Consider the following 27,900-nt stretch of genomic DNA (forward strand, 5'->3'; position numbering starts at 1 on the left):
TCAAACATTTGCTAAAGGATGCTAACAGTCAGCAGAATGTCCAAAGGTATATTTGCCGTACTGATTGTTTTTGATCTTATTAATAATTCAGTCTCATTACATCACCTGTCTCCACCTTAAGATTTTCACAGTCTTATCTCTTACTAGAATAAACACATTCCTTTCCCATGGAGGAAGTATCAAGTGGCAGAGTTACTTTCGATTTCTAAGCAACACTTTCATCAATAAAAAAAACATAGCATACAGAACTCTTCTGTTTTTAAAACTTTCTTGACTCAAACCATCAAAGCAGGCCTTTTTTCTGCTTTCAGCCCTTTTACGATCGACTTCCCTTCTTATTGAAGTCAGAAAGTAGCTCATGCTCCAAATGTAAATTTCCACTGGCAGACAGATAAATCTTTCTCAGTCATAAATTATAACTGTCTCAGAAATAATTAAGAAAGGAAACCTTTTGCAGATCCCATGCCCATCTCGTGGGTTTTGGGTGAGATGTTGATTCCTCAGCTCACAAGTTGCTTAACTTTGTTTCCAGGAGCTGACAGTTTCTTGGTCTCTTGACACAGAAAACTGCTTTTTCTGAGCATCAGAAGTTATTTCCCTGCTAACTCTTTTCTCTAAAGTGAATTTGATAGCCAAGACTTATGTCTGGCTATCCTCAATCAGCACGTAATCATCTCCGTCAGCAGCTTGCCGACAAAAGATGCTTAATCTGCCATGATCCTCCCCCGGAAGTCAATAGGCGTTATGTCTGAGGTTCCACCCCTACCCCCCCCCCAAGTTTGTTGTTTTGTTGGCTAACTAATGCAAATAATTACTTTGGGTATCTTCCTGTTTCATCTCTTTGACCATATCTCTTGAAGTTCCTTCATCTGTCTTGTCCAAGGACAGGGAGACAGGGAAACTGTTGGACTACAGTTCTCATCAGCCTCAGCTGGCATGGTCAGTGGACAGGTTTTATGGGAGTTGTATTCCAGCAACATCTGGAGAAGCCCAGATTCCTATCCCTAATCGAGTCCCTTTCTCCCACACCTCTCTTGGCCTCTGTGCCTCAGTCCTCCACTGATTCTTCTGTACAAAGAGAGAATATAAATTGGGAAGTCCTATATGCAGCTGTAGTTTATTTCCTCCTCCCGATCATGGTCAATAGAAGAAAACATATAACAAAAACAGGGAAGAAAATGCTGCTTTGAAGGCAGTTGAAGTCATCCATGCTGTATGCCTTCCTGATTCCACACACATACCCCCACATATTTCAAGACTGCACCTCTTCCACTTGAGTTTTGTTGCAGTATCTGTGATAGTATGTTCCTAACACTGTATGTGGAGGGCTTGCTTGGAATACTGAGGACCAAATAAAATATGATGGCAAAAGGGATGTGCAGCTGAGGGGTACTGAATGCTTCCTTCCCTTATCTTCCTGAAGTTCCTTGCCCTCAGGCACTACTGACCAGTGCGGCTTACTTCCAGCATCTGACCGAAGCTGGAAAGAAAAAGGAGTTTTGTTGATGGGGAGGCAGAGTGTCAGTAAAGGGTGACAAAAATGCAGAAATGTTGCCCTAGTTAAACGGGGGGGGGGGGGGGGGGGCTATTAATCAACCTCACAATAGAAATGATCATGGGAGCAGGAAATTATGTGTAAGCTACACAAAATGGGTGCACTACTTCAGACACTGCTTTGAAAAAGCTGCGATACAATTCGCAGCATGAAAGGCAGATTGAGGAGGGTGGTACACATTATGTGCAGTTGCATGCTTCTTTTCCTCACTGGTTCCTCACTGGTTCTCTCTACCCCACCACGAAAAGAGAACACAGAGGAGATTAGAATTATGATCAGAGAACCTATAAGAATAGTTGCCTAACTCTTTCCCTGCTGGTTATTTGTGAAGCAGCCACTTCCCCCATCACTTTTCCCTTCAAGATTTCAATTTCCTGGAAGTGCTTTTTGGGGAGTGGGGGGCAGGGAGAAGACTTATGCAACAACTTAGCCCTGAGGAATTGGACTTAGGTTCATCAAAGTTGAAGATAGATGTGTGAAAAAGAAAATCTTTGAATTGTGCTTCACAAATAGGTTTTGTATTAAATCTGGAGTAAACTCACCTAGAAGATATTGTTCTGCAATATTATTCTCTCAATTTTAATTTGCCTTTTTCCATCTTCTTTCTGTGGAGAAATTATTTATCTTTAATTATGAAACAAGCACAGTGTCGGATTGTGATGTTCTTGATTGTATTTGCTAGTTTCTAAATGTAAGCATTAGCTGTTAGCAGGCTTCTCACCTGTTTTCTCCGTCAACTACCATATTTTTCGCTCTATAGGATGCACCCGACCATAGGATGCACCTTGTTTTAGAGGGGGGAAACAAGAAAAAAATTCTCCCCCTCTCTGCTCAGCGCCCCTTCAGCGAAGCGGCAGGAGAAACGGAGCCCCTTCCATTTCTCCTCCCGCTTGGCTGAAGGGGCGCTGCACAGCTCTCCCTGACTGCTGAAGCCAAGAGAGTCTTGCTCTCCCGGCTTCAGCAAAAGGAAGCCGAAGCCTCCGGAGCACAGCGGGACCTCCCGCTGCGCTCTGGAGGCTTCAGGTGGCTATCCCTGAAGCCCGGAGGGCGAGAAGGGTCGGTGCGCACCACCCTCCTCTCGCTCTCCAGTCTTCAGCAAAAGCAACGCGAAGCCTCCGGAGCGCGGAGGGAGTGCTCCCTCTGTGCTTTGGAGGCTTCGCGTTGCTATCGCTGAAGCCAAGGAGCCTGCATTCGCTCCATAGGACGAATTTTTGGAGGGGGAAAAGTGTGTCCTATAGAGCGAAAAATGCGGTACAGTGGTACCTTGGGTTACATACGCTTCAGGTTACATACGCTTCAGGTTACAGACTCCGTTAACCCAGAAATAGTGCTTCAGGTTAAGAGCTTTGCTTCAGGTTGAGAACAGAAATTGTGCTCTGGCGGCGCGGCGGCAGCGGGAGGCCCCATTAGCTAAAGTGGTGCTTCAGGTTAAGAACAGTTTCAGGCTATGTACAGACCTCCGGAACGAATTAAGTACTTAACCCAAGGTACCACTGTACTTTTAATGTGCTTGTACATTTTGGAAAAACCTATATGCCCCTCCCTCTGCAGACATCCTCAGCCACATGCTCAGTACACACAGCTATGCATGGAAGATCTCTCTCTACCAAAAGGATGAGTAGTCCTGGAAACGTCAACACAGCACTGATCCCTTGTGGAAGGAAAGCAGCAGGGAAGAGAATAGCTGGAATTAGATTCCCCCAACTGGTGGTGGTGGAGTTGACAATGTTATCCATCCATTTGGCAGTGAGCATATAGGTCCAGGAGTCTGTGCATGGATTGCCAGTCATAGATTCAGGGGTTTTACATTGTGCTGACACCCGTGGGGGGGGCCTTTGTCAGATCAGCGTATATGGCTTTACAGAATTCCGAATTTTAAATTTAATTTTGTTAATTCTCACCTCTCCCTTCACTGCAGCCTGTCTCTTCCATTATTAATTAAAGCTTTTCTACAGAGAATGCCTAGTGTGTTGCACTGGGGGCTGCAGTAGGAAGGGTGAATCACCACAGATCAGGGGAAGCATCTTGAGAGGCTCATGCATGAAGGTCAGAAAAATTCTCCAGTTCAGCTTTTAAAACAAAATTTCTTAGAACATGCTGTGAAGAAGTGCTACTGAGAAAGATCAAATTTGTTTGTCCTCCAATTCAAAGCAATTTGAATTTGAAACTTGATATTTACAGATTAATAATTTTTTGATGCAGGTTTGGTGACTAGACTGCAGTGAAAATGTATAATGTTTGTATTCCCAGTTTAAGGAGCTTTTGTCAGAAAACACCATCTTTCCTCTATTAGATCTCCCACAGGAAAATAGATTGGAGGTCCATTTTTTGGGTCCTTTATCACAAGACTCTTAATAGAATAGTTAATTCTCTAACATCATTGCCCCTGATGAGATTATTTCACAGCAACAGCAGCACAATATGCATGCAACACACAAAAGATCAAAATGATTCCAGCTTGTTTGGCAGATTCAAAAGGGTCTGTGATGCTCAAGATATGAGAGCATTCATTTAGCAGAACAGAATGGTGACTGTATTTGCATCAAGGTAGATCAAAAGCAGCTGAAAGCCTACATCATTTACATAGGAACGGGGTGAGACTATGGGAACCCAACTGTTGAGTCCTAGCAATACATATTCAAGCTGGAGAATAAGAATATAGTGGATAAATTAAATTTTATTCTAATACCTTTTAGAATCCAGATTGTTGACTTTTTAAAAGCTCAGGTATCTTTAGCCAAGGACATTCAGTATAACAAATTGGCAACTGTGAATAAATTTTGAAGCCCTTTTATACTTACAGTGGAGCTAGCCTTCAGAGAAAATCTGTTTCCTACAAAATGAAGGCAGTTTCTGTGTAATATATGTTTTAGAACTTATTTACAGGTTTGGGCTTCCCATGGATATTAGAGTGAAGATGCATAACATTTTAATATTGCCACTAGTGAGTCCTGTTTCTGGGCTTTGAAGCCGACTTCTCAATTTGCCTTAGCATTTGTCAGCTTGTGTCACATGGTGTGTTTGTATTTTATTGTTTTATATATATTTATGGCAAATATATGTTTAGATATCTATATATTATTAAATCACAAACAATTGCAAAACTACTCTGGGTTTGAAGAAGGAAGATGTGTTGCTAATGTTAAAAGCTGCAGCCAATAAACATCCTTCATGGCTTCTGTCCTTCATTGAAAGTGAATCATGCTGAAAACTTGCAGAAATAGTTTTTCAGAGGTAATTCTTGTATGGAAAAAGGTAAATATGTACAGAACATGATGAAGATGCTTTCAAGGTGGCCACTCCTCTTAAAGGGATCCATGTGTTCTTGCCCTGTGCGTGTTCAGTTTCACAACTGTGTCCAAGTATGTTTGGGTATAGTCACAGAAGCACTGATGTCAATGTATTTCCTAACCCATTTAAAATATCTTTTATAGGGATGAAAACCAAAGGGGAACGGTATCAACAATAAAATCCAAAGGTAAGTATAGAGTTTGTAGTAACATAAACAATTGGGGTTGCCTTCCACCTTGGTTTGTAAGAACATGGGAAGATTCAAGACGGTTTCACAACTGGTTCATCTAGTCCACCCAGCAACCTGTTTCTAACAGTGGTCAGCCAGTGACCTGAGAAGTTTATAAGCAGGACCTGAAGGCAACAGTCCTCCAACATTTGCTTGCCCAGAGCGGTTGGTATACAGAAATCATAGATAATAGCTGCATATAAATCCCCCACTTTTGAATGCAGTCAGTGGCAATCATCACTTGTAGCAATTAATTCTATAAGACTAAAAGTCCTGTCATCCTTGATCACGGGCCACTTTTGCTGAAGCTGATGACAACGGTAGTTGAAAACATCTGGAGGGCAGCAGGTTGGGGAAAGGCTAGTTTACTCTGATATTTGACCAGGCATCAGACGAAATTTCCACCATGACAGCAATATCCCTTTCCCATCAGCCCAAGATCATTCTTGTTCTATAGGATATATACACACATGATACACCTGAATAGTAGGATATTCTTTGCCCCAATAGTCATAACATGCTGGAAAGGCAAGAAGTATGCATGGCATTTTTGTGGGTCACCCAACAACAGCTATGTTGAGAAGCTAACAGATAACTTAAAGTCCTTAATAGACCATATAGGAGTAAGAATTTAGAGTTAGGGTAGAGTTCTGTGAGTGTAAGCCATCCATACCAGCAGATCCCAACTGGAAAATGTTAATGAAAATGAAATAATTTATTCTTCAATTGATTATAAGCAGCCCCCCATCCCACAGTTTCTGCACCAGAAATCTGTTTCATGAAACCAGTTATTATTACCAGGGTTTCCCCCAAGAAATCTGAGACTGTGCCTGTGTGAAGCCAACCTCTCCTCTGCACTTTTCATGCTTCTCCTGGTTCTGGGAGACCAGCAGGGAGCTTGTTGCAGAAGGAGGGGGAGACACCCGTCTGACTCATCTCTGTGTCTTGGCCCCCCTCATCTCACTCTCCTGCTTCAGCCTCTGATTCTGGACTTCTCTCTGCCACAGACTCGCCCAGCTCACTAAACCCTGTTACCTCCTCAGCTTCCGACACCACCTCTTCCTACTCTTCTCACTCTGACCACTTAACGTTGTCCCACCACCACCTTCTTCCCTTGGGGGTTCCCCAGGTGGTGGTTCTTCTCATCATTCCTCTGTGTCGTGACAGTTGCCTGTTGAAAACCAGATATTGCCATTTTTATTTGTTATATGCTATATTTTGTTTTCCTAATGCAGCCTTCTGGGGTGATTCTGACGACAGTAACTCTGAGATTGAAGAAGCACTGCGTCCTCAATTGCATTCCTCACAAAAAGATGAATTTGATGACTTCTATGATTGAGGACCAACATTTCACCCACGTACATGTGCTCAAAAAGCTCAAAGGAAGTTTTTCCTAGGGGGTGATTTAGAACCAAGGTGAATGTAATGCTTTTCCTTGTTTGAAATTCACAAAACTTGGGCAGGGGGCACACAAATCAATTTGAAACAGGAAAACTGGGGGTAGGGTACTGTTTTCCTTCCCTCTTTGTTGCTGATTGCTCCACTAAAAGCAGGGGGGGTGTTTTCTTCAAAAAAAAGTCTAACAGACTACAGTTATATGCACTTACCTATAATGTGCAGTTGGGCCAAATTTAGGGGGGAAACATCTGTTATTATTCACAAAATTACTAATTGTGTGGTGTTTAAGTGATTAGCAGTCATGGGAAGGTGTATGTGATCCAGACCGAAACCATGCCCTGCTGCAGTACTGATCCAGATTTCTATTCATTTCTGTCCTAATGCCCCCCTGCAATTTTGTCCTTTTCTATTGGGATGTAGGAATAAACCATATTATTTCAGAAATCAAAGTTTCAGATGTGTGACTCAGCCACATGTTTTCTTTTGTATTTACTTTGTCTTGTTCTAATAAAATGCACTCTTGACAATGTACTTAAAGAAACTCGGGAATGTGGTGCCCACACTGCCTCACCTGGACCTCGCTTGGGGTCGGGCTTAGGACGGGAGGGGGGAAGGCGAGGTGGCAGGAATGTCAAGCTGCCCAGCATAGTTCCCCCACCACACACTCCTCCCCCCAAACACTCTCTCTCTGCGCGCTGGGGGAGAGTCGCCAAGTTCCAAGTCTCCCTACTCCAGTCACTTACATTCCGAGGAGCCACCCAACTCCACTTCATACTGAGGAAATAGGCACTTCCCAGCAGATGGAAGGGAAGGAAGTGGCGGCAGTCATTGCTGGAGTCCAGCCGCTCACTCAGAACAGAAGTGTGCACGCAAATCGGAGCACGTTTGGCTTCCGAAAAAAGTTCGGAAACCGGAACACTCATTTCTGGGTTTGAAGTGTTTGGGTTCCAAGTAGTTCGAGAACCAAGCTGTTCAAAAACCGAGGTACCACTGTATAAAACTTCATACAGAGTCCAACCCATCACACTTCTGCCCCCCCCCCTGCTTTAGAAGCAATATTCCCAATCCCTTGTCCTCTGCCTTTCACCTGCAGGTCTTAGCAAACAAGCGATACCTTGAGTGCAAGGCTGGGATGGGGTAGTAAGGAATGCTGCTTCTCACTGCCAGCCAGCCAAGCTGAACAGTGAATCCTCTCAAATAGCCAGCACATTTCCCTCATAGTAGGTCTGGGGTGTAAAGCAAGAATAAAAGGCTTTGGTGGGGAGGGGGGAGGAATGAAGATCGCTACAGACATCAACAGCATCCAGCAGCCTTGACTCTCAAATACTGGACAGCTCCCATGGCACCTTGTCAAGGCAGGGAACTGTCCAACATGCTGAAGGTTGAACACTGGCCCAGGCTGGTGCTCACTGAGTTGGCAGCAGCAGCAGCAGGCAGCCTGGGCGTGGGGCCAAGAGCACACCCAGTGCAGATTCTCTTCTACAGAGCCTTGCAGCATGCCACTCAACACCTGTACTTGGCACCATTGTGGTTCTGCTGCACTGCTAATGTGGTGCTGTCCTGAGCCAAGTTGGTGTGGCAGCTGCCATTAATGTCAAGCTGGGCAGAGGCCCCTGGGACCAAGGATGGGATGGTGACCTCTGCATGGGAAGATTTGCATGGCACAAAGGCACATGACTGGGTTGCCATGGAGTTATTTGGGCTGTGATGCAGCGCCCTCTGTACAGCCCCAGCATCCCAGTGGCATCCTCTGGTGAGCCCCATGGCCCTGGGCCCCTCAATCAGGCATGCAGAATATCAGTAGGCTGTGATGACAGCTCATGCTACTTTCTGCTGATGTTTCCCTCCACGCTCCTTCCAGCTTCCCCCCTAGTTGCATCTGCTCTGCTAGAGGTAGTCCTTTTCCACTTGGGAAATGGGCCAAGGGTGGCAAGAAGCGAATGGTTAAAAAGATTATAAAACTGTTCCATAGGAAGGAACAGAAGTGCAAGGGAGGGAAGCAGAGATAATGGCAGATAGCTTCTCCAGCTGTAGTGTCCCCCCCCCCCCAGGTATCAACAGATTTATAAAGGCGCAGGTGGAAATTTATAAAGTAAAATGTGCAGGCACCCCACTAAATGATTTCCTTGAAGTCAGCCTGGCTGCTCCCAAAATCAATATTTTTAGCAAATGAATGAGGTCAGAACTGTGAATGATGAGTGGATTCTTTGGACTGGGGTGCTGAAGAGGGGCTGTTTTGGCCTCCTTTATAGTGCACATTTCCTCCCTGCTTCTAGTCCTTGGAACAACCATAGTTCTGAAGACCTGCTGGAATTCTGCTTTGGCTTTTCTTTCCTCCAACCTCAATGTTATTTTATGCAAATGCTGAAAATACACAATAAGTAGCTGACACCCAAGCAATCATTAAAAAAAAATCATTGTATAGTTAACTTACCATGCAAAGGCCTACATATATACTCAGAAGTCTCCTTGTGTCAATGGGGCTTACGCCCAAGTTGGTATGTACTGGATTGCAGCCTTGGTTTTCTTGTGCAGAAGGATCAGATCTTAAATACAGGCAACCCACTATGTGTAATGTTATTTTACCTTGTTCCTGACTAGATAACACCTCACATTTTAGTATCAAATGCAAAATATGTCAAATTTGAAAGTATGAAGTAATTCAGTTCTTGGTATAAAAACTGATCACGAACAAATATGAGGCACTGACAGCCATTTCACATAATATATCTGAATCTATTTGAGCGTTGTTTTTAATTAAAAAAACATCATGAACTAAATAGATATGTTATTAACTGAGTTATAGCTCTTGGTATTGACATATCTAAATATTTAACAGATTTGGAACAAATGTGGAATTGATATTCCTTAAATGTATGGGTGAGGGACGCGGGTGGCGCTGTGGTCTAAACCACAGAGCCTAGGACTTGCCGATCAGAAGGCCGGCGGTTCGAATCCCCACAACAGGGTGAGCTCCCGTTGCTCAGTCCCTGCTCCTGCCAACCTAGCAGTTCGAAAGCATGTCAAAGTGCAAGTAGATAAATAGGTACCGCTCTGGCGGGAAGGTAAACGGCGTTTCCGTGCGCTGCTCTGGTTTCGCAAGAAGCGGCTTAGTCATGCTGGTCACATGACCTGGAAGTTGTACGTCGGCTCCCTCGGCCAATAAAGTGAGATGAGCGCTGCAACCCCAGAGGCGGCCACGACTGGACCTAATGGTCAGGGGTCCCTTTACCTTTAAATACGTGGGTAAGCAAATTTTCACCTATTGGCTTCAATTTCCTATTTGTACCAGCTAATGGAGCACAAAATATGGTCTGAAGCTCAACATCAAAAAAGCTAAGATCATGGCCACTGGTCCCATCACCTCCTGACAAATAGAAGGGGAAGAAATGGAGGCAGTGAGAGATTTTATTTTCTTGGGCTCCATGATCACTGCAGATGGTGACAGCAGTCACAAAATTAAAAGATGCCTGCTCCTTGGGAGAAAAGCAATGACAACCCTAGACAGCATCTTAAAAAGTAGAGACATCACCTTGCCGACAAAGGTCCGTATAGTTAAAGCTATGGTTTTCCCAGTAGTGATGTATGGAAGTGAGAGCTGGACCATAAAGAAGGCTGATCGCCGAAAAATTGATGCTTTGGAATTCTGGTGCTGGAGGAGACTCTTGAGAGTCCCATGGACTGCAAGAAGATCAAACCTATCCATTCTGAAGGAAACCAGCCCTGAGTGCTCACTGGAAGGTCAGATCCTGAAGCTGAGGCTCCAGTACTTTGGCCACCTCATGAGAAGAGAAGACTCCCTGGAAAAGACCCTGATGTTGGGAAAGATGGCGGGCACAAGGAGAAGGGGACAATGGAGGACAAGATGGTGGGACAGTGTTCTCGAAGCTACCAACATGAGTTTGACCAAACTGCAGGAGGCAGTGGAAGACAGGAGTGCCTGGCGTGCTCTGGTCCAGGGGGTCACGAAGAGTCGGACACGACTAAACAACAACAACAAATAGAGTAACTTGATATTTTACCAAAGGCATCTATCATTTGCATCAACACAGGAATAATAGAACAAGAGAACTGTAGAGTTGGAAGGGATTCTGAGGGTCATCTAGTCCAACCCCCTGCCATGAAGGTGTGGGGGTCAAACCTTGGTGTTATCAGCACCACACTCTAACCATGTGAGCTAGCCACAGGGAACAGTAATATGACGCCTAGAAGTAAACAGAAGAATATCATCTGCAAATAAAACCAATATATATTCAGCTGAATTATAGATTGCTCCGTAGATCTCCCTGTGTTGTCCAATAGCACAAGCTAAAGGGTTCCAAGCAAATATTCAAAAGCAAGGGTGAATCATATACTGTAATACCTTAATCCATTTTATTAATTCCAACGGAAATCCGAATTTCTATAATGCAACCGTATACCGCTTAGAAGCTGAAAAAACCTTTGATAAAATATATAATGTTAAAATTATAAATTGATTTTTTACATAAGTCTGTTAAGACCACAACTATCCTGATATTATTATACAAATAAATAGGAATGAATAGGAATTCCAGCTCCCCGCCTTCCCCTCTCCCTCGAGAGTCTTTCTCACGTGACTCCCGGGAAGCCGCGCGCCCAGGCAAAGCATTCAGACGCCCGAGCCCTTCGAAGGGCGCATGCTCCCGCGGCCGCGCCCTCCGAACCTTCGCTTTCTCCTTGTGCGCATGTTCCTGCCAGGTTCCAAGATGGAGGCGTCAAGCGAGGTCGCCGGTCACGTGGTCAGGAATTTCAAGGCGCCCCTCCTTCCCCTCATCACGGCAGCCCTGACCCGGTGACCCGGAAGCGCTCCGCAGCCTGCTCCGGTTTCCTGCCTCTCGCTGCCTCGCGGTGCTGCCGGCTGCGCGCTTCGCCAGAGGCGTCCGATGGGGGTTCCGGCTTTTTTCCGCTGGCTGAGCCGCAAGTACCCGGCCATCATCGTGTCCTGCGTCGAGGAGAAGGTGAGGCGGGCGGGGAGGGGCCCTGGCTGTGCGGCCTTGTCGGACCCGAGGCCCAGCCTGAGGGCGGCGGGGGAGGGCCGGGCGCCAGGGGCCGCGGAGCATCTGGCCAGGCCGCCCCCCCCCCCTCGGGCTCCTCCTGGTCCGCGGCGCAGATGCTCCGAACTTAGCCCGAGAGCAGCCCCTTCGGCAGGCGGGAGCGCGCTTGGGAGCTCGGGGGCGAGGCAGCCCTTTTGAGCCTGAAGCTGCGTCGTGCAAAGGCGTTGCCCTATAGCACCCCCGGGGCCCTAGAAGGGATGGGGTTACACTCCCTCTGAGGTAGCGGGTACGCAGCTCGTGAGTCTTCCGGATCCTCGGCTGCTGCTTGAGGCTCAGGAGTGCCTTCCCTCAGCTTCTGCTGGCGGCCCACCTTCACCCCTATCTGGACAGGGATACCTAACTGCTGTCATCTGTGCCCTGGTGACCTCTAGGTTCAGTTACTTCAATGCGTTGTATGTGGGGCTGCCTCTGAAGACGGGTTGGAAACTTCAGCTGGTGCAGAATTCAGCGGCCAGCTTGCTCACTGGGGCAAGATGCTTTGAGCATATTACTGCAATCCTGGCCAACAAGCCTGTGTTGGTTTTAATGTTCCCCCTGCACTGAATACATAATTTTTTTTTTGTTTTAATTTATGGTTTTTGTACCATACATGATCACCCCTGAGCCCTCTCTCCCACTTTGTGGAGCCCACTTGGCTCCTTGGTATACTCCAGAACTTAGGGCGAGGCAACAAGCTGGAAGGTTGCTTGAATGGGAGGGGAGGAAAACTCCAGTCAAATGCAATCGAAAACTGTGAGGGCTCATCATCAAGGATATCTAGTGGCACGGAAGGCAGCAAAAAAGGCATACTTTGCTGCCGCCGTTACATCCTCATCTGGCAGAGTTTTTCAGGTAGTTTGGGGCCTTTCACGGTCTGGCCTGAAGGAAGTGGTATCTCACCGAGACTTGTTTGCGGAGCGCTTTGAGGAAAAAATCACTTTCTTTTACCAGGATCTTGACTGGTCTATCACAACAGATGAAGCACGATTGGTGTCCAGAGCAGTGTTCAAAATTCACCAGGCACATTTTACACCTGACTATCTGCCACTTAGGGACGCGGGTGGCGCTGTGGGTAAAACCTCAGCGCCTAGGGCTTGCCGATTGCATGGTCGGCGGTTCGAATCCCCGCGGCGGGGTGAGCTCCCATCTTTCGGTCCCAGCTCCTGCCCACCTAGCAGTTCGAAAGCACCCTTAAGTGCAAGTAGATAAATAGGGACCGCTTTCTAGCGGGAAGGTAAACGGCGTTTCCGTGTGCTGCGCTGGTGCCGGCTCGCCGGAGAAGCTTTGTCACGCTAGCCACGTGACCCGGAAGTGTCTCCGGACAGCGCTGGCCCCCGGCCTCTTAAGTGAGATGGGCACACAACCCTAGAGTCAGACACGACTGGCCCGTACGGGCAGGGGTACCTTTATCTGCCACTTGCGACCAAGTGAAAATGGCGCCTGGCATCATCTCCATCTGGAAGTGTGTGCCTGGGGATCCTTGGATCTTGACTGTTTTCACACACTAAGACCACATTCTGTAGAATTCTCTCGGTTGTATTTTATCTGCACTATCAGAATGAATTTCAAGAACCAAAATGCTTTTTCTGTGCAGCCTGAGCAGGAGCACTGAATGACATTATAGTTAATTGTTGTAGCTTGTCTTCATTTACCCCACCCCACTGCGCTGCTCACAGTTAGGAAGAATATACTTATGTTATGAGTGGTCCGTGTCACCATTAAGAAAAAGAGGTAGGAATAGGCCAATATATATGTGAACTGTCTGTCAGGGAAGAGTTAGAGGTTTTCAGTTTCTCAGAGGGAGAAAGCATTCCCCAAGGGGGGGAGGAGAGCAGTGAATCTAATAGAAGGGAGCAAAAGGAACAAGAGGGAGGGACCGGCTGTTCCCAGGAAAGGCCAGGGTTCAGTTCTAGCTCAGATTCGGAGGAGGGGAGATACAAGCCAGCTCTAGCCAGGAGGTTAGAAAAAAGAGCGGGAAAGCGAAAGGAACAATGGCGCCTTCGCCATTTGGAGAGGGGCTGGTCAGGGAGAAGCAGAGCTCAGAAGGTATCTGAAAGAAGGGACTCTGAGGAAGAAGAGTGAAGAACTGTTTATAAGAATGTTTTGTTAATACGCAATAAAAAGTTTTATAAAAGAACAAGAAGCGTTTCTGTGGTGATCTGAAGAGGACAACGACCAGTCCTGACAGAATACCTTCTGCTCTGTGCCTCTTCACTATAAGTAAAGAAGGAGAAACCAAAATGGATGGAGCTGTGGCGCCAGTTGGGCAAGGAGAAACCCCAGCGCTCCAGCTAACATTACAGGACTTATGGCAACAGCACTTACAGTTGAAAAGTCAAGTCGACGTCCTATCGGCAGCACTGGGAGAACATAGAACCATGCTGCAATTGACGTGGGGAGATAGAGTGAGTAAAACATTGACTGTACGTCCACCTAGCTTCAAGGGAGGAAGCTCTGAATACATGGCTTTCAAGACAGAAATTTCTTACATAATTAAGATAAAGGATAAAGAATTTCAATCTGAGCAAGAGAAGGTTGCTTATGTGATTAATTTCTTGGAAGGGAGGGCTAAGGACTGTGTTATACCCCTCATATCTCGGAGGGATGCCGCCCTAGGAAATCTACACATTTTTCTGCAGTATCTAGACACGATTTTCTTAGACCCTGCGCATGAAACAACCACAGCTAGGCAGCTGTTGAGAATGAGACAAGGAAAAGACACTGTGGGAGTTTATTGGTCCAACTTTAGTTTGCTGGTGCAGAAATTAAAATGGGATCTGAATTCCCCAACAGTTGCAGCCCTTTTTAGGGAAGGACTGAATAATGAGATTTTAGACCAATTGGCCCAAATGCCAGAACCTAGTTCCTTGGACTCTCTGGTCCGAACGTGCCTGCAATTGAGCCTACGTGTGGAACGGAGGGCTAGTGAAAAGAAGGAACAATGGAGACCACGGTGGCGGGAAAACAATATTATCGAAAGTACAGAGAGCAGAGCGGGCAACGTGACAGGACGAGAGCGGCCAGAGCCCATGGAATTAGGAGCAGCCAGACCCCTCCCAGTTACTACCTCTTCCATGGTAAGAGGAAATGCAGGGAAAGGAAGAGATGCAAGGCGTTGCTTTGTCTGTGGAAAACCAGGGCATCTAGCACGACAATGTCACAATCGTAAAGGATGGGAGTCTCTATCTGGAGCAGACATGAGAGACGACAATTGCCCAGAGGAACTGCATCAGGGAAACGAATGTCCCCGGCTGGAAATGGGAGCTTGCAGCCGGGTGGAGAAGCAATAGAAGGCTCTCACGCGGAACCACCTATCCCAGGGCTAACGGTGAAGGTGCAACTACAACTACCCAATGGACACAGCGTCCAGGTAGAGGCGTTGTTAGACTCAGGAGCGTCAGCAGATTTCATAGACCAGAAATTGGTACAGGAACACAAAATCGCTTTGTTACCTTTGAGTTTCCCACTGCGAGTGAAAACAATCGACGGCAGACCGCTACTTTCAGGAGAAGTGACTTATGAGACTCCACCAATGAGAATGGATATGGGTCATCACTCAGAGACCAGGGCATTTCATGTGACCAAACTAGCTGGGCACCCAATGGTGCTGGGCATGAGTTGGCTCAATCGTCATAATCCGGTGATTGCCTGGCATCAAAGATCTTTGGTTTTTGGTTCGATATATTGTATGACACATTGTTTGGGGCAAAAGGGAAAAATCTCGGTGGAAGTAATGGGAACAGAGGTAGAAGGGAAGTTGATGGGGAATGAAAGTGAGATTCCATCACAATATATGGCTTATCAGGATGTTTTTTGTGAAAAAGAAGCAGATAAACTTCCACCACATAGGCCCTATGATTGCAAGATAGATCTAGTCCCTGGGGCACAGTTGCCACCAAGCAAGATATATGCCATGTCGGAAGTAGAATCTGCAACATTGAGGGAGTTCCTGCAAAAGAATTTGCAGAGAGGTTTTATTAGAGAGTCTACAGCCTCTGGGGGTGCTCCTGTCTTTTTTGTCAAAAAGAAAGGCGAGGAAGGGGCACCAAGATTAGTATGTGACTTCAGAATCCTTAACAGTCAAACGAAGCCTCGTGTGTGCCCACTGCCACGTATAGATGACCTCTTAGAGAGAGTAAGGTCAGCCAAAGTCTTTACCAAGATTGATCTACGAGGAGCATATAATCTGATAAGGGTCAGAGAAGGGGATGAGTGGAAAACCAGTTTTTGTACTAAGTATGGTGCATTTGAATTCTTGGTAATGCCTTTTGGCTTGCAAAATGTCTCAGGGGTATTTCAAACCTTCATCAATCACGTCTTAGCAGGTATACTGGATCAGTTCTGTGTCTCTTATTTAGATGACCTCTTAATATATAGTGAAAGTATGGAGGAACACGTAAAACATGTCACACAGGTGTTAGAGAGATTGAGGACCAACAGGTTATATGTGAAGTTAGAGAAGTGTAAATTCCACACACAAAAGGTGGAGTTCCTGGGATATTGCATTTCCCACAAAGGGGTGCACATGGACCCCAGTAAAGTTCAGGCAGTGGTGGAATGGGAGGCACCTAAAACTAAGAAAGATCTACAGAGGTTTTTAGGATTTGCTAATATCTATCGTAAATTCATAGGTAATTATTCCAAAATCACAGCGCCACTAACTGATTGTCTAAGAGGCAAGGGGCCATTCAGATGGACCGAGGAAGCACAGAAGGCCTTTGATAAATTAAAGGTGGTGTTTGCTTCAGAAAAATATCTTATGCACCTAGATCCAAGTAAGCGTATAAAGGTAGAAACTGATGCCTCTGACAGGGCTATTGGGGCCATTCTGCTGCAACAGGACAAGGAAGGGGACTGGAGACCCTGTGCATTCTACTCTAGAAAATTAAATCAATCAGAACAAAACTACACCATATTTGATAAGGAACTTTTAGCTGTGCACGCTGCCTTTAAAGTGTGGAGACATTTTTTGGAAGGGGCAGCACATCAGGTGGTGGTACAAACAGATCATAAGAATTTAGAGTATTGGAGAACTGCTAGACAGCTAAACCAAAGGCAAATTAGGTGGGCAGAGTTTTTTGCTGGGTTTAATTTTAGGATTGAGTACATACCTGGGCATCAAAACATTCGTGCAGACGCACTATCGCGCAAACCTGAGTATATGGAAGGGGAAGCACCTCCCAAGTTGCGAGAAATGCTGAGATCGGATCAGTGGGGGTGTGCAGCCGTAGTAGTGGACGGCAGGGAATTCCAGCAATTGACAGTAACAGATGAGTTTGCACAAAAGAAAATGGAGGAACTGAGAAAAGGTAGAGGGGAAGAGGAAGGTTTCAAAGAAAAAGATGGATTGTTGTACAGGAGAGGGGTGCTGTATGTACCTGCAGGTGAATTAAGAGGTAAAGTGTTGAGGCAACATCATGATAACCCGACTGCAGGACATTTTGGTAGAGAAAAGACCCTGTATCAGATCACACGGCAGTTCTGGTGGCCAAGGTTGAGGGAGGAAGTAACACAATATGTAAGAGGTTGTGAAGTATGTCAACGAGCCAAGGCACCCAGAGCAGCTCCCGCAGGGTTGTTGCAACCTATGCCCACGCCGGGAAGGCCTTGGGATGTGGTGTCTATGGATTTTATAACGGATCTACCGTCATCGCACAGGCAAACAGTGATCTTTGTAGTGGTTGACATGCTAACCAAGATGGCACATTTCATACCATGTACCAAAATTCCGACCGCACAGGAAACTGCAAAGATGTTTTTAGATAATATTTTTAGGTTGCATGGTATGCCATCACAAATCATTTCAGATAGAGGGGCCCAATTTACATCACAATTTTGGAAGAGGTTAATGCAGTTACTAGATGTGGAGCTAAGCCTCACGTCAGCGAGACACCCGCAAACCAATGGGGAAGCTGAAAGAACGAATGCAACACTACAACAATATCTGAGGTTTTATGCTGGTTATCAGCAGAGCGGGTGGTTAGAGAAGTTGAGTCTAGCAGAGTTTGCGTATAATAATGCAATGCATGTGCCTACGGGCAGAGCCCCATTTGTGGCAAACTATGGCTTGCACCCAAGGGCATTCCCAGGTCAAGAGGAGCAGTTAGCAGTACCAGCAGCAGAACAAATGATAGAGGAGTTGAGGTGCATTCATGAGATATTGAAAGAGGATTTGGAAGAAGCTAAAGAGGCTTACAAGAAAGCTGCAGATAGGCACCGGCGAGTTGGGGAAGAAATCCAAGTAGGGAGCTGGGTATGGCTGTCTACCAAGGGACTACCAATACGAGGGAAGTGTAAAAAGCTAGAACCAAGGAGATTGGGACCTTTCCAAGTAAAGGCTCAAATTAACCCAGTCGCTTTCAAGCTTCATTTGCCTGAAAATATGAGAATACACCCTGTATTTCATAGATCTTTATTGTCAGTGTTTGTACCAGCACATAAGTATCAAATTTCAAGGGAACCACCTTCTTTTCCCACCATGATGGGTGAAGCGGAGACCGAAGTGGAAGAAATATTAGACTCGAGAATAAGTAGGAGGAAATTACAGTATTTGGTTGCATGGAAAGGGTTAGATGAGTCTGAGAACTCATGGGAACCAGCAGAAAAAATTAACGTTCCAGAATTGCAGAGAGAATTTCATAGAAGACATCCCCACAAGCCAAAACCCCAGAACTGGCATCTTCAAGAAATTTTTGAAGAGACAGATAGCGAGGAAGAAGAGTTCATAGGGTTCGGTCCTTCAGAAACAGAGGAGAGCGAGGAGGAGGAAGGGGGGCTTAGGGGAGGGGGTGATGTCAGGGAAGAGTTAGAGGTTTTCAGTTTCTCAGAGGGAGAAAGCATTCCCCAAGGGGGGGGGGGGGAGAGCAGTGAGTCTAATAGAAGGGAGCAAGAGGAACAACAGGGAGGGACCGGCTGTTCCCAGGAAAGGCAAGGGTTCAGTTCTAGCTCAGATTGGGAGGAGGGGAGATACAAGCCAGCTCTAGCCAGGAGGGTAGGGAAAAGAGCGGGAAAGCGAAGGGAAGGGCGCCTTCGCCATTTGGAGAGTGGCTGGTCACGGAGAAGCAGAGCTCAGAAGGTATCTGAAAGAAGGGACTCTGAGGAAGAAGAGTTAAGAACTGTTTATAATAATGTTTTGTTAATACGCAATAAAAAGTTTTATAAAAGAACAAGAAGCGTTTCTGTGGTGATCTGAAGAGGACAACGACCAGTCCTGACACTGTCCCTGAATCAAATGACTTTTCTTCTTCAAGTTCTCAAAGTTCTTAACCTAGCTCAAGGTTGTCATCTGAACCAGCCAGATGTTTAACTTATAATCGATCACAGTCAGTTCATCATTTGAAAAAAATACTTTAGAGCTGTTTTGCCCAAAAATGGCAACTGGATGTTCCATTTTGGTGACTGTAACCTTGGTTTAAGTAGCCATTTGGCACTTAGCTGAATTTCTGAATTTCTAACACGGGTCCAGAGCATTGTCCAACAGGTAGATCGTGAGTTACCGGTAGATCACTGGATGTCTGTGGTAGATAGATGGTAGATCTGCTTTTTGCCTTCCCTAAAAAAAGCCCAACAACTTTGCCTGTCAGTAACAATGGGTAGATCACAGCCAGTATTTTTATAATGTGAGTAGATCACAGTCTTTTGGAAGTTGGATGTACCTGGTCTAGTCCTATTGTGTTGGATGAGTTTCATTTGGTAAGACTTGAGGACATGGACAAGCTGACAGGTGAAAATGTTTCATTTAGTCAGGCCTTTGAGTATTCTGTGGTCCTTTAAATGCTTGTGGGAGGGGGCTTATTGGGTTTATAAATGTATTTTGTGTTCTCATTTTATATTTTTATGTTGTTACTGCTCTATGATCTTTGTATAAAGGATGGTATGCAGATTTAATTAACAACAACAATAGCCAGAAGTGCATTAGCACATTCAAAACTAGTGCATCAGCTGCATCCATCTCTGGAGCTGTCTGTTCACATGGCCAGATTGCTCACTGGATCCAGTTAATTAATTTAATTTATAAATTTCTATACAGCTTTATATTTTTAAGAAAAAACTCAAAGCGGTTCACAGCATATTAAACATCAATAAAACAATCCAGAATCAAACATTTCTGAAGAAAATAAAATATAAAGTACACACTCAAAGCAACATAATCAACAAGAAACCAAAATACCATCTCAGAGATTTCAAAATAAAACACTACAAAGGTGGCCAACTGCAGAATACATATTTAACACAAAGTAAGTTAACAAAAAACAAACAAACAATCTTAAACATTAAAAAAAAGTTGCTAAGTGAAGTCAATTATAAAATGCACATTTAAAACAGGATAATTAACGAGAATAAAATATTATAATAAGCATGACATGGCTGTTTGACAGGCACAAAAAGATGGGGCAAAAGAATCCAATAATTAGGATTTGTTGTCAGGCATAGCGATGCCCCTCCGGTCTCACCAGGTTCCTCTTTAGTAGAGCTGGGTGAGTCTGGGCTCCGCCCCCTAAGCCAGGTGGAAAGGGCCTTGCAGGGAGTGGCCTTCATGACTCACAGCCAGGCAATGTTACAGGGAGAATGGAAGTTCCTTGATACACCAGCTTACTGGCTTTCTATCTATTTCTGGGCACAACTCAAAAGTGCTGGTTATGACCCACAAAGCCCTACGTGGTTTGGGTTCAGGCTATCTGAAGGATGAAATCTTCCTATATGAGCCTGCTAAAACTTTGACGTCTTTTGGGGAGGTCTTTCTCTTGGTCCCACCACCTCCACAGGCACGATTGAGGAGGATCCAAGAGAGAATCTTCCTTTTGCTGGCAGGCAAGTGCTCTCTCTCCCCCCCCCCCCCCCAGTCTTTGGCCACTAACGGGCTATTGTGGCAGGGTCTTCTGAGGGTGGATGTTGTACTTGCCAGCCAGCTGGCACATATGGTGGCAATTTTACTCTCAAGTTGTGCAGCAGCACCAGCCAGCTGACTTGCGCTGTGGCACGCACCTAGATGGTGGAGATGTCAGTTGCTTTACCTGCAACAAGACATCTCACATTGGTTGCAAGCAAACCATCCCCAGTTGCGAAATGTGCCTGGTGACCAGGAAATTCCGAACCCTACTTGTTTGTGTGTTGCATTTGTGTGTGTACATGCACACTCTTAAATGGTTTTAGGTGTTTTCAGCACTGTTTTTAATAGGATTACTTATTTTACTTTTTTAAATGTTTATATTGCATGGCTTTAGTTGTATCTGTTTTAATTTTTGCTATGAGCCAATTTCCATCATGCATTGGGAGAAAGGTGGGATATAAATAGAATAATCAACACATCTTGTACTTTGCTCTCTGGAGAACTTGAGACTGGAGCTTTGTTGGTCTTAGTAACTTTAATCTTTTGCTTAGAGTTTCTAACTTTTCCTTGCTGATTTCCCCCCCCCCCCCGCTGTTCTGTTGAGTTCTTTGCTGAAAGTAGGTATATGGGGGGGGGGATAAAAAAGAATTTCTTTTAAAAAGGGGGGGAGGGGTAGGAAGGGGTTAAAAAGGATTTTCTTTTTTTAAAAAAAAAAGGAGAAAAGAAGGGGGTAGTTTCTTCCTTTCTGCCTTTCTCCTTTGTCATGCGGCTTTGCAGCTGGAGGGGTAGGCTCCAGTCGGCTCAGCCCTCAGCCACGGCTCAGCCACGTGTTTTCGGAGCCTCTTTTGCCTTCCGTGCTCACCTACCTCCCCTCTTCTTTGTCGGCAGAGATGGGGGCAGCAGCGGTAAAGTAAAGTTAGGGCTCCTTTTTCTTTCTTTTTCTTCTTCTTTCCCCCTTTTCTTTTTCTCCCTCTCTGCGTTAGCTCCACTGTCTTCCTGGGTTTGGCGCTCCTCTCGGCTGTTGGGGGGGGTCGGGTGCCTTTCTGGCTCAAACAAGGTCGTAGGGGGGTGTTTTGGCTCCTTTGAAAGACGCCCCAGGCACCCCCCATTCCTCTCAGTTGGCAGGGCTGGCGGCAGCAGTCTTTGAAGCCCAGCAGCAGTCCTGGAAGCCCTTTTACTCTCGAAAGGGAAGTTCTTATCTGTTGAGTTCTTTGCTGAAAGCAGTTTGAGTGTCTTTGCCATGCTGGATTTATGCCAGAACATGATTAGTATCTATCAGCTATAATGATGTGTGTCCTACATGTGGTGAATAACTTTGTGGTCCTAGGCAGTGTCTGAAACTCTCCATGTGCTAGGCGCGTTTTGCAACTTGGCATGGTCCAATTGTGACCAGTTTCAGATCTATGGAGGCGATGTATGGTGCCTAAAACTCAAGAGTAAAACACCTGCCTCCCATGTACCGCAATGGCGGGGACTCGCCAGGTGGGCAGCTCAGTTTGGGGGCAGCTCATGGGCCGGTTAAACGACCCCCGTGGGTCGCTTGTGGCCCATGGGCCTTAGGTTGCCAACCCCTGCTCTAGCATCTTCAAGTAGAGTTGAGAAATACCCCTGTCTGAATTCCTGGTTACTGCTAGTCATTATTTAAAACACCACTCTCACTATCACACCACCATCCTTTTGCTCAGAAGAGAGACCTTAAATTGGGAGTGTCCTACCACATGCATGGGACAATGACATTTTGGGACAGCCTTATAGTTGTCATGGTGGCCATGAAGTCTTGCAGCACCCCAGTTGAAGTGAGCTTGGCATAAATATTGAGATCCCCCAATGCTGCTGTTCTGGGATTCTCAAAACCAAATCCAAGACCATCTTCATCAACATATGTAGTGAAATAATAGAATTGTAGAGTTGGAAGGGATCCCTGAGGGTCATCAAGTCCACCCCCTGCAATGCAGGAATCTCAACTAAAGCATACATGGCAGAAAGCCATCCAAACTCTGCTTAAGAAGCTCCAAGGAAGGAGAGTCCACCACCACTCTTGGGAGTCTTTTCCACTGTCGAACAGCTCTTGCTGTTTGAAAGTTATTCCTGAGGTTTAGTCAGAATCTGCTTCCTTGTAACTTGAAGCCATTCGTTAGAGTCCTATCCACCGGAGCAGGAGAAAACAAGCTTGAGAGTTTTAAATTGCAGGGGCAAGCAGAATGTGATGTTTGAATGGCTCTCTAAACTATGCCTGTGTGGGTGAATAGTGTTCCTTTACAATCTGATCATAGCATATGTGCTCAGTTTCATAGAAATGGTAGAGGGAGTCTATCCTAATACTCAGTTGGCCTGGGATTCCGCATTATGACATATGAGGGCTTTGCTTACACTCAGTTATGTCCTCTTAACTCGACTCCCACAGCGCAATCCCCTGAATACTTTTTACACCTTCAGCCTTTTACAATATTGCCTCCATTTAAATTGGCCTCTGGCAAATTGGCGTTCTTGACAAGAACAGTTCAGGTGCTTAGTTGCATAGATAGTGAAATTTGATTTAGGTGCCTGGGCACCAGGATGGTGCCTGGCATCATCGGGATCCTTGGATCTTGACTGTTTTCACACACTAAGACCACATTCTGTAGAATTCTCTCGGTTGTATTTTATCTGCACTATCAGAATGAATTTCAAGAACCAAAATGCTTTTTCTGTGCAGCCTGAGCAGGAGCACTGAATGACATTATAGTTAATTGTTGTAGCTTGTCTTCATTTACCCCACCCCACTGCGCTGCTCACAGTTAGGAAGAATATACTTATGTTATGAATGGTCCGTGTCACCATTAAGAAAAAGAGGTAGGAATAGGCCAATATATATGTGAACTGTCCCTGAATCAAATGACTTTTCTTCTTCAAGTTCTCAAAGTTCTTAACCTTTTTTTGTTTAATTTATTATAACATATAAAACGCTTACATTTACACAATACATATATGCAATACACTACCTTATTTTCATAGCATAAAACATACCTACAATACTCTGTATAATACCTACTTATACTATACATATCAACATACCTACACACCTACCCCACACGGACACCCACCAAGTGACTTGACTTCCAGCCATTCTTGTTACGCTACTTTATTTTTCCAACTAGCTTAAACACATTTCATTGTTTCTTTGATCTCTTCTTCTATCTTAACTTTACTCTCCTTTCACTCTAATCATTTTCTGGATTCACTCAGTATCTGTCAAAAATTCTACTTTTTCCATATAGATTTTGATGTATTCCTTAAAGATAGCCCACTCCTTATTCACTTTTTGTAGCATATCTCCTCTTATCCTCCCTGTTAATTCGGCAATATGGAAGTATTCCATCATTTTAGATTGCCAGTCTGTTTTAGTTGGGATGCTGCTGCTTTTCCAATTTTTGGCAATTAATAACCTTGCCGTCATAGTCGCATACATAAATATTGGTCTGACTGTTCTTTTTATTTCCTCTGACATGATACCTAGGAGAAAGGATTCTGGTTTTTCCCCCAAATGAGAATCTAAATATCTTTTTCAATTCGTTATAAATATTTTCCCAGAATCCCACTATCTCTTTGCTCTCCCACCACATGTGTAGAAAGGTTCCTGCCCCGTTTTTGCATCTCCAACAGACATCACTACAGTTTTTATACATTTTTGCCAGTCTAACCGGACTTCAAAGTTCTTAACCTAGCTCAAGGTTGTCATCTGAACCAGCCAGATGTTTAACTGATAATCGACCACAGTGACTTCATCATTTGAAAAATAAGACTTTAGAGCCATCTTGCAAAAAATTGGATATTAGAAATTCCATTTTTGTGACTAACCTTGGTTTTAGGAGCCATTTTGCACCTAGCTTGTGTATCTGAGTTTCTAACGCTGGCTAAAAGTACTTGTGCCGGAGAAAGAGAGAAAAGATTCCCATAGGCATGTGGTGAGATAGCTTAGCTACCTTTCATAAATCATAGCCTGCCTTTCGAATTTCCTTTCCATTTCCACCTTGATTGTGTTTTTCTTTCAGATTTGAATGTGATGCATACATCTAAAAATCTTTTGTTATTCATTGTTTGCAGCCTAAAGAATGTAATGGTATCAAAATTCCCATTGACTCCAGCAAACCAAACCCCAATGAAGTGGAATTTGATAATCTGTATTTGGATATGAATGGCATCATCCACCCTTGTACACATCCTGAGGACAAGTGAGTCACATTTGTACTTTAAATAGGTAGCTTGTATTAAACATTGTTTGGATATTGACACAATTTCTTACATTGCAGACCAGCACCCAAAAATGAAGATGAAATGATGGTGGCCATATTTGAGTATATTGACAGGCTTTTTAATATTGTGAGACCGAGGCGGCTTCTCTACATGGCAATAGATGGAGTGGTAAGTACTTAAGTGGTTGCCATTGATGTATTTGGGTCAGGGTTGAGAAAAATTGTGTCTGAATCGTTTGAAGTGCTATTTTCTGCTGTAGTTTAATTTCCACTTTATTTACAATGCTGTTGGACACAATGACTAAATTCCATTCCTGCATCTGTTTTGCCAGTTGGTGAACAGAGTCAAAATTAAAGTAACTGCATTTATATATGAGATGATTTTATTTTTAACACTTTGTGAGTGTGAACATTACTTATGCCACCTAAGATAGATTGTGAATGGTGGCTTCATTTAAGGTTCATTAAGGAAGCTGCTCCGGCAGGAAGGTAAACGGTGTTTTCGTGCGCTGCTCTGATTTGCCAGAAGCAGCTTAGTCATGCTGGCCACATGACCCGGAAGCTGTACGCTGGCTCCCTTGGCCAATAAAGCGAGATGAGCGCCGGAACCCCAGAGTCGGTCACGACTGGATCTAATGGTCAGGGGTCCCTTTACCTTTAAGGAAGCCACTGGTATGTGATCTCAGTTTGTTGATCTTCTTATAGCCCATCCCAGTGCTTGTCAGTGCTTAGTGTTGTGGCATACATGCACAGTCTAGAAAGGTATTGCAGGATAAGATGAGTTTATCAACTCCCCTTCAATTTCTCTCTGAGTGCAGTCTGAACTCAAGAGTGGAATTCTTCAGGGCAGGTCCTTTTAGAATGATGTATAACCTTATTGTTCAAGAAGAACTCCTTTTTATTTCTTAATCTTGTCTTTGCATTTATTTTGGCCTTAATCGTAACCCCTGAGTGACAGCCACAGGGCACAATGGAACAGCACAGCCAGAGCTATAACTATAGCACTGGCACTCACACCAGGTCTCAGGCTGGTACTGCAAAGGGTCATCGATCAGACCTGTCTCTGTCACATGATAGCAGCTGGGTCTGCACAGGTTCTAGCCAATCCTGTGCTGGCCCAGCCTTACCCCTCCCTGCCTCCATTTTGGGGTTTCCCTTGGCTACTGCTGGTGGGAATGCAACTGGCAGCAACTTCCATCCCTGTTTGCATCACACTTTGTCAGCAGAACTCCACCACTGACAGGGTGATACTTCTGCTCCATTCAGACGCATAGCTGTCAACTTTTCCCGTTTCTTGCGAGGAATCCTATTCGGAATAAGGGAATTTCCCTCTAAAAAAGGGAAAAGTTGACAGCTATGTTCAGACGTGCTCCAGAAATGGTGGTAGATCAGGGGTTGGGATTGTTCTGCTTAAAATGATAATGTGTTATACCCACTATCAGTTTGCATTGCATATACACATCTGAACTAGAATACATTAATTTGTAAAATTATAAGCCTTCTGTTTTTGATTGCAAAACTGAAACAACCCCAAACACCTATTTTCATGTTCACAAGTTACTAGCGATATCTCAGTGCAGGGTCCCTTAACTGATAAGGATTAATGAATGAAAAGTATATTTACTCAGGGGCTATTCCAGATTGTTTTAACAACCAGTTTAATCAGTTTAGCTGTAGACAACAGCTTATGAAACTGTTCTTGCACACAGGATGTTTTAGCTAACTTCCATTAACTGTTACTGGTCAGGAAGCCTCCTTGTTCTGAGATCAGTTAGAGAATGATGAAGCACTAATTTTCCAAAGTTGGATCCAGTCATCTGTCCTGGACTTAGTAATGTGTTTCAAGTTAGTTTTTTAAAACATGATTAATTAGTTTCTGTCACATACCAGTCTTTCCAGCTGGTAGACAAAGGGGAGAAGGCAAAAATGTCCCTGCCTATCCCAAAGCTTCCTTTGCTGTTGCTGTCTCCCTCCACCACTGCTACCAGACTCCACTGCAGTAAGAAAGAACAGGCAACTGTATATAGCACAACAGTAAAAAAAAACAGTGTTAACTGCATCGTAACAACATATATAAAGCAGCAATTGTCAGCAAGAAGATTGATTACATTCCACAGGTAAACAAAAAGGTTTTCACCTTGCACTAAAATGAAGCCAATGTGAGGACAAAGAAATGCTGCAGCTGCTGCAGTATATATGGCAAAAAAATGAGGCACAGCTGTATTACTGAACTGGAAGCATATTTAATTGTTGTAAAGTTTCTCATGGGTAATGGAAATCGCCCCATGTTTAAATAAAATAATAAATGCAATTGCAGTTTCTCTTTTGAACGTTGGCTTAAGTTTTTGAATATCAATTTTAAAACATAAATGGAAAAATATTGCTACCAGCAGATAGGGCTTCCTCAATTGCATACATAAAGTAAGTAAGCTCTCGTTACGTGAATCATTCTAAGGTTCTCAAATTTAATAAAGTATAGAAATTAAGTATAAAGGGTGAAATGATTAGTCATGGTAATTCTATTCTTCTAGGCTCCCCGTGCAAAAATGAACCAGCAAAGATCTAGAAGATTTAGAGCATCAAAGGAAGGAGTGGAGACTGCAGAAGAGAAGCAGAGAATCAGACAAGAAATTTTAGAGAAAGGTATATAGATTTGTTACTTATTCAGTTTAGTTCAGTAACAGGTAACTTGAAGAAGAGTTGCATCTTCTGAAGTATTACTCTTGTGACAGGCGCCATATCACAGATATCACATGACTGGCCTAGAGAAAAGACTGACATGCACTTAGTTTTGTACTAAATTTTGCATTAGCAGTTGTTTGTGTTCTGTGATTTCTTGGGAGTGTAGGAAAGCTGTGCAATATGGAATTGAGCACAGAATTCAGGTTCCTAGAATCTAAGCATATTTAAAACCACATTTCTAACCCTTATTTTTACCATTTATTTCTATACCACCCATCATCTGAGGATCAGTGGGAGGTTTACAATAGTTGTACAGATGTGCTTGAAATTGTATTAGCAGTGCATTGTAAAAATTGAAGAGTTGCTGAATTAAAATTACCATTAGTAGGGAATAGAGCTACAATGGTCTGCATCACCTTGTAACTAGAAGGAGCTTAATAAAGTATGCAAAATAAAAAGTCAGGCAAATTTGCATGATTTTGTTATTGATCACTCATAATTTATCCTTATAACAATACAAATGCATCCCTATGCAAACTGATCTGAAAGCTCCACTAAGAGCCATGGGACTTGTGCCTGAGTTTATACATAAGTATAAAATTGTGGTTTTGATCACAACTAGTTGTGAT

The 27,900-nt window shown here is 44.3% G+C and overlaps 2 protein-coding genes across 12 annotated transcripts in view; both read left to right on the top strand.

The window, feature by feature from the left end:
* KIZ (kizuna centrosomal protein) overlaps positions 1 to 6,922 on the top strand; it is a 62,129-nt gene extending 55,207 nt beyond the window's left edge. For 10 of the 11 annotated variants that reach the window (XM_028738370.2, XM_028738371.2, XM_028738360.2 and 7 more), the window contains 2 exons: positions 4,990 to 5,033; positions 6,311 to 6,922. In XM_028738370.2, the coding sequence (XP_028594203.2) occupies positions 4,990 to 5,024 (35 nt within the window). In that variant the 3' untranslated portion in view covers positions 5,025 to 5,033; positions 6,311 to 6,922. Of the gene's footprint in view, positions 1 to 3,510; positions 3,602 to 4,989; positions 5,034 to 6,310 lie in introns of all 11 variants that reach the window. The other variant, XM_028738364.2, reaches the window with a different exon arrangement.
* A 4,362-nt stretch (positions 6,923 to 11,284) lies between these two features.
* The window catches only part of XRN2 (5'-3' exoribonuclease 2), a 59,236-nt gene continuing 42,620 nt past the window's right edge, over positions 11,285 to 27,900 (top strand). The window contains exons 1-4 of the mRNA XM_028738374.2: positions 11,285 to 11,452; positions 24,441 to 24,568; positions 24,647 to 24,758; positions 27,121 to 27,232. Of these exons, the coding sequence (XP_028594207.2) occupies positions 11,378 to 11,452; positions 24,441 to 24,568; positions 24,647 to 24,758; positions 27,121 to 27,232 (427 nt within the window). The 5' untranslated portion in view covers positions 11,285 to 11,377. The remainder of the gene's footprint in view (positions 11,453 to 24,440; positions 24,569 to 24,646; positions 24,759 to 27,120; positions 27,233 to 27,900) is intronic.

This window comes from Podarcis muralis, chromosome 8, assembly GCF_964188315.1.
Source record: "Podarcis muralis chromosome 8, rPodMur119.hap1.1, whole genome shotgun sequence".
Lineage (NCBI taxonomy): Eukaryota > Metazoa > Chordata > Lepidosauria > Squamata > Lacertidae > Podarcis > Podarcis muralis.